Here is a 7530-nt window from a genome sequence, read left to right as displayed (position 1 = left end):
TTTACCAAAGAAATTAATACCTACATTTATTAATTAACTAGCTTATACCCGCGGGTTTCACCCCGCGCTTTTATACAAATATGAAAAATAATTTAATGATGTTAGATTTTATTTCTGTGCCCATTTCGTTATAGCTCGTTATTTTTTAAGCGAGTTAAGGTATTTAGGCCGTTTAAAACTATGAAATTATAAAATCTCGTCTGCGCGCTAGGCATACGAAAGATATCAATCTCTCTAAGTTTACCTTAAAATGGTTCCAGGTATACGACGCTTGAACGTGTAACCTTCTTGGAGGTGCCACGGCGGGTTCTAATATTTCCAACTCAAATTTAGTAACCTGGCCTTGATAAAATACCACTTCTCATTACTGTAGCAAATGCCTCAAGAGAGCTTTAGATTATAAGGCCGAACCCGGCTCTCCCTTTTCCATTTAATGAAATTTATTCTGTCAGTACAGCACTTATAAAATAAATCTCCATAACAAATTTAAAATACTTCGAGAGATTTTCTATCCTTCCAGAGATATGTATTAAGAAGTTTTTAGTATGTATGGGAGGCGACATGCTTTCTTTTTTAATAACTCACATTTTTTCCATGAGCAATTGATACATTTTGTATACACAACTCCATACCAGGTTCCAGTATTCATCCACAAACACTGTGGCAATAAAAAGTAAATTTGTACTGGAAGTGCCACGCCCCTTTTTCTTATAACCCTAATCTTCTTCCATGAATTTAGAATTGATTTTACATACCCCAGTACCAAGTCCCAGTACTCTACCATGAACACCTCTAGAGATAAGCAGTATAAAACAGTAAATTTGTACGGGAGGAACCATGTCCCCTTTTCGCATAATGGAAATTTTTATCCATGAGTATGGAATTAATTTTTTATACACATCTCGGTGCCAAGTCCTCTGCAATAAACACCTCCAGAGATATGCAGCATAGAAAAATCAATTTGCATGGGAGTTGCCACACCACCTTTTCCAACAACTTTAATTTTTCTCCATGAGTATGGTATTAGTTTCACATACATACATACATATGTATTTCCATACCAAGCTTGAGTGCTTTACCCCAAACATTTGAAGAGATATGCAATATGAAACTTTCAGTCAGTATGGGAGGTGCTACGCCTCTTTTCCAAAAACGTCCATTTTTCTCCGCGAATATGAACATGATTTCACACAGTGTTGGCAAACTGTTAATCTGATTAACGATTAAAAATTAACGATTAAAATGTTAATCGCGTCTGACGATTAATATTAATTAGTCGTAAATAACTGTACGATTAATGATAACATTTTTTTAATCGTTAATCGCTGGCTGCGATTACGTTTAATTAATTTAAAACATTAATCGTTAATCCAATTAAAAATAAAATCTGATTAATTTGTCTAGTTTGTCCGAGTTTGAAACCAAACACCAGTTATAGTATTATTTTGTGTTTTACGCTTATAAAAAGCAAATAATATAAAAAAAATATAATTATTGTTATTAGTAATATATAAACTGGGAACTTTTACAAACCTAGTTTGTAAAACGTTTGTTGGTATATATCTTAATGAATATGCACACCAAATTGCTTAGATTGATGAGGAAACCCGACTTAGCCATACCGGATTAGCTTGGTTTGTGTGCACAGGGAAATTCCAGCATAACTTGATTAATCACCAAACCTGCTTAATCAAATTAAGAGTTAATGATTAAAAATTAATTTTTAATCGCGGTTTCAATTATCTGTTTAGTCAGATTAAAATTAATCATGATTAACTGTAATCAGATTGAATTTAATCGAATTAACTAACTGATTAAAACATCAATCGATTAATGCCAGCATTGATTTCACATACATATCACTATACCAAGTTTCAGTTCTCCCCCACAAATACTTCCAGAGATATGTATGTAATATGAAAATTCCAATTTGTATGGGAGGGGCCTTGAGTTACCGGACTTACTTTCAGTCTAAGACCATCCTTCCGAAATCCGTAGTAAGTGTACTAAATTTCGTTCTGATCGGAAAACCGGTTAAGGATGTAGCCTATTTTTCAATCCAGGTCATAAACCATCTTTGAGCAAAATTTCATTTTCAAACAGGTGGCAATTCTTAAAAAAGCAGCCTATTTTCCAGTCTAGGTCATAAGCTATCTGTGTGCAAACTTTCATGCAAATCAGTTCAGTCATTTACGCGTATTAATTTAATTAAACTTTCCTAATACGTGATAACACTTAAAATCTCTGTGCGAAATGTCATGCAAATCTGTTCAGTCGTTTCCGCGTATTCATTTAATTAAAACTTTTTTAACAGGTGGCAACTCTTCCAAAAAATAGCCTATTTTCCACTGTAGGTCATAAGCTATCTGCTTGCAAAATTTCATGTAAATCCGTTCAGACTTTTCCGCGTATTAATTTAATTAAACTTTTTAGCAGGTGGTAACACTTAAAAAAAGTAGCCTATTTTTCAACCTAGCTCATAAGCTATCTATGTGAAAACTTGCATGCAAATCAGTTCATTCATTTCCGCGTATTAACTAAATTAAAAATTTCTAACCTAGCCTATTTTCCAATCTAGGTCATAGGCTATCTGTGTGCAAATTTTCATACAAATCCATTCAGTCGTTCCCGCATATTAAATAAATTAAACTTTTTCAAGGGGTGGCAATTCTTAAAAAAATTAGCCTATTAACCAATCCGGTCCATAAGCTATCTGTGTACAAAATTTCATGCAAATACGTTCAGTCGTCTCCGCGTGAATATTTCCCAAACATCCAAACATACAAACTTTCACATTTATAATATTAGTAAGATGAATATAATATTATTGTTTTAAAAAAAATTATATTTTATCAATGCCATTTAGCATTGAAATTTTAAATTAATTGTTAAAGCTAAAATTAAATATGTAATTTAAGAAAACCACATGTATTTATTTATTCATTTATTAATTTTTGTGCGGTGACCACATATGTATTTAACTGGAAGGATTGAAAGCTGTATTACCATATTTTGAATATTACTTAATTGAAGTGGCAGTGTTATCAAAAGAAACCCTAAAAATAATATGAAAAATTAAAACATTGGGTTTACACTTCTGCTATAGGAAGTTAAAACCAAAAATTAGGTTATTATGTTACCATAAAATACTTAGTAAACAAAAATCGAAAAGTCATCGAGTTAGAGTCTATTCTATTCGACTTGGGGTGACTGAACTCGATTCGAAAAAGTCGCGTTTTAAATTGATTTTTCCCTATGAACAAACCGGTTCCTTACACTCCAGATGAAGCTTTATCTTTATATGTCGATTAAGGATCTACAAAGGCGTCTTATATTTACTCCAATATTTATATCAATCATATCCTTTGTTGGGTTGGAAAACCTTCAATTCCGCCGGTGCGAACTCGCAAGAATCGTATTTGTATATAATGTAAAGAAAAACACCAAATGTATTATTAGTAGGAGGATACTCAGTTTATTAATCTCTATCAGATTAATTATATAATCGTGTAAGACAAAGTAACGTAGATTACCTCTGTAAGTAGGTGTGTAGGCACGATAACTGCTGCTTCCACCGTAGGCTTGGACTATACATACGGTGACCATCCGTTCTGTTTTTAGAAGAACAGTTCTGTTTTTAAACCGCTTGTTCTGCGTATTTTTTTTTTATGGAAAATAACAAAAATGTTCTGTTTTTTGTTCTGCTTTCATGCGCTATTCAAATAAAAAAAAAGTTGTTTCTACTACGGCAACCCTTTGATGATCGAAATGTATGTTGATATCGATATTACTTTGTAATCCCTATTAAACAGCTGATTGGCCATTGTAAATTACGTGAAGCTAAGTTGTCGGCTTGGATTGCATTGCGTAAAATTAGCAAACAAATAGGTAAGTTTTACTGCAAATAGTGTTTAAAGCTTAAAGTAGCTTAACTTCACAAGTATTCTTTTATTTCAGCTGTGCATAATGCCGCCCCACAGAAAATGCGTATTCAATGAAGAAATGCAAAACCAGTACAAGTTCTTAAAAAAAATACATGCCAGTGAAGTGCAATGTTTAAGATGTTTGGCTGTTTTTTCTATCGCCAATGGAGGCAAATACGATGTGCTACGCCATTTGCAATCTAGGAAGCATCGGAATGCTGATGTTGCAGCTTCAACCAGCAAAACCGTGTTGAACTTTGTGCGGATGCGTACGATGGATGCGCAAGGAAGGAAAACCAGCATAAATGAAGGAACCTGGGCGTATCACACTGTGAAACATAATTTTTCTTTCCGTTCGAATGACTGCACATCGAAGCTCATTAAAAAGTGTTTTGATGAAAATTATTCATCAGCTCACACAAAGTGTGAAGCTATTGTCTGTAATGTGTTAGCACCAAATGCAATGCAACTAGTCGAAGCAGATTTGAGTGTCGTAAATTTTATTGCTATATTTTCCGACTGCTCAAATCATGGTAGTATGAAAGTGTGCCCAGTACTAGTTAGATACTTTTTACCGGAGAAAGGTGTACAATTAAAAATATTAGAAGTGAATGATCTGCGCGGTGAAACGTCAGATTTACTTAGAAATTATATTTTTGATCTCATGACAAAGTTTGCTTTAAGTACGAAACTACTCGCTCTGTGTGCGGATAATACTAATTGTAGCTTCGGGGGAGCCGCAAGACGCGGAAAAAATAATCTTTTCCATAAACTAGCTGAGTCCACCGGGAGTACCCTTATTGGCGTAAATTGTGCTGCTCACATTGTGAATAATTGTATACAATCATCGATAGAGTGTCTTCCTGTGGACATTGAAGTCATTGTCGTAAAAATATTTTCATACTTTTACATATATACGGTTAGAGTAGAGCATTTAAAAGAAATTTGTGACACTGTTGATGTCGAATATAAAAAAATGCTGGGGTATAGTAAAACAAGATGGCTTACTTTGAAGCCAGCAATTGAACGAATTTTGAAACTTTTCAAACCACTAAAAAAATATTTTTTAGAACAACCTCACTGCCCAAGCATTCTAAAAACATTCTTTGAAAATTCTACTTCAGAAATGTGGCTTTTGTTTACACATTGTCAAGCATCTCTTTTCCATAATTATATTACACAAATTGAATCGCAGAATATTTGTATGGTAGAAGTTGCTTTACTAATAAAACAACTGAAATTAAAAATCACAGAACGCAGAGATGGAATTTTTTTACCACTGATGCTCAAAAAAATAATTTCGGAATTTGAGAGAGCAGGAACTGAAAACCTGAGTGAAATTAAAGATCAAGTCAAAAAATTTTATATTAATTGCATAGATTATTTAAATCAGTGGGATCATGCATTTAAAGAGGTTGAAGGGATGGAATGGGTACTTTTGCGTACAATGCCATCTTGGCATGATGTTGAAAGAAATTGTGTATATATTATGGAAAAGAGAAGCCAAATTAAAATTAACGACAGCGAGTTATTTGATGAGTTCACATGTGTTAAAAATTATGCGACTCCAAATAAGCTAAAGGAATGGACGAACGGTGGAAGGCTAGTCGACAGTAAATGGGCTGAAATATTTCAACATTTTATGAAAAATTCCATACCTTTTCAAAATATTTTAAAAATTGTAGAATTTAATTTGTGTTTACCAGGTTCAAATGCCCCCACCGAAAGAGTATTTTCCATATTAAACAATATATCGACTGATGAAAAATCGCAAATGAAAATTGAGACTGTTAAATCTATTTTAATAACGAGATGCAACTATGAACTGAGTTGCTTGGAGTTTAGGGAATATTTACAAAATAAGGAAAATATAATTAAACAAATTTATGCCGCAGAAAAATACCAGTGATTTGTATTTGATGCACAAATTTTTTTTATGGCATTGTTAATTAAAATCAAAGCCAATGAAATGTGATGTATGTGGTTTATGTGAATTTTTGTCACTTTTAATAATAAATACGTTTTTATATAAAAAAATGTGTTCTGTTTTTTTGATTTAAATTTATGGTCACCGTAACTATACAAGAAGTACTAATATAGCAGGATTTGCGATACATGCTTATATAAGCGTATAATATCGTAAGGGAAACACCGGTTGACTTTCGGTCGATGTGCATCTTTGCAGCGGATAGCAGTGCCGAAAGTCAAACAGCGTTTCCCAAACGTTGAAGGCTTTTGGCTTAAACATTGCCGCCGGCTTTGCAATACGTATGGATTGCAAATAATATTTCTTAAAAAAATATATATGTATGTATATATATACATGTAGTATGCTAAGAAATGTAATTCATTTTATTTTACTTTTTTCATCATATCTTATAATATAGCCGTAAATACTAAATGCATCTAACTTGCATTGTGGATGCATGTGAAATAATATTGTTGAGCAACATAAAAACGCATAACTAAACATGATAGTTTTAATTAGATCAATAGTGCATTTTTGTGTGTTATTCGGAGAATTATTCCGTCAAGGGGTTTGATTGCCTTAAAGGGCACACGGGCCTGAAAGGACCCAACCGAATATGCTATTCTGAGCCGTAGGAAACCCAGCGTTAGTTATAATTTCATGCCGCATGATTTTAAAATACACGTCACCGCCAAAGATTAAAGCTACAGCCGAAGAAGAATAAAAGTTAGGATCCGCGAGCTTAAGATTCATGAATTTGTCTGCAATCGATGTGTCTAAATGGCGTGCTGGCGTTTTCAAAGCTATTTCGGGGACAACCTTGGCTGTAAGAGAGACACGCATCTTAGCATCGTTTACTGAGCTGAGCCATAGCTCACACATATCTACGTTCGCCACTGGTAGGGTCGACACGCGGAGCTTCTGAACTAGTGTTCGACATATTTTGCTCGATTGAGAGCACGGATCCAAAAGTGCGCGAACGAGAACCCGTTGTTGTCGCACATGAAGATATACTGCACACGTTGGCAACAAAGTTAAGGCCCCAGTTAACTGTGACAAAACTTGCGGTTGTCGGCATTTTGACACTAAACGGCGGTTTCCATGGAGCAACGAGTGGTGCCGCACATGACAATATTCGCATGACCCTAAGCTATTGCAATTCTTTGTTGTATGTGAATAAGCCAGGCACCTCGAGCAATACCTATAAAGCAAAACGCATCGCATTCGCTTTTCAAAGTTAAACGATAAGAAGCGTTTGCAAAAACGTAAAGGGTGCGCCCGATTGCACACTCTGCATTTTTTGTTTGTGCTCTTTGTCTTTGCCGGACCGGGTGGTGCAGATGCTAGAAATGCTGATCTTGATGGTGATGGCGATGATGATTGCAATCGTGGCGAGACTGTTGCCAATTCCATGATGAATAAAAAAACTGTAAATTAAGAGAAGTGGATGTTCTGAGCTTAGTTAGGAAGGACTACTAGCTTTACTATAGGGCGGGTGATTATTCCCTTTTGGGTACGAATGTCGGCTACTCTAGTTCTTTTATCATTGCCTTGATAGACTTTCACGATCCTACCCAATCGCCACTCATGTGGAGGCAAATTTTCATGGCGAACAACTACTAAATCACCCACGACAAG

The 7530-nt window shown here is 34.7% G+C and overlaps 1 protein-coding gene across 1 annotated transcript; it reads left to right on the top strand.

Moving 5' to 3' along the window:
- The first annotated feature begins 3822 nt into the window (after nucleotides 1-3822).
- LOC118734840 lies at nucleotides 3823-5896 on the top strand. Its single transcript, XM_036464515.1, has 2 exons — nucleotides 3823-3888; nucleotides 3958-5896. The coding sequence occupies exon 2, from the start codon at nucleotides 3967-3969 to the stop codon at nucleotides 5830-5832; it is 1866 nt and encodes a 621-aa protein (XP_036320408.1). The 5' UTR covers nucleotides 3823-3888; nucleotides 3958-3966; the 3' UTR covers nucleotides 5833-5896.
- The last annotated feature ends 1634 nt before the right edge of the window (nucleotides 5897-7530 follow it).

This window comes from Rhagoletis pomonella, unplaced genomic scaffold (genome assembly GCF_013731165.1).
Source record: "Rhagoletis pomonella isolate Grant_MI unplaced genomic scaffold, Rhpom_1.0 Rhpom_scaffold_00002, whole genome shotgun sequence".
Classification (NCBI taxonomy): Eukaryota; Metazoa; Arthropoda; class Insecta; order Diptera; family Tephritidae; genus Rhagoletis; species Rhagoletis pomonella.
This window is presented reverse-complemented; position numbering and strand designations above follow the sequence as displayed.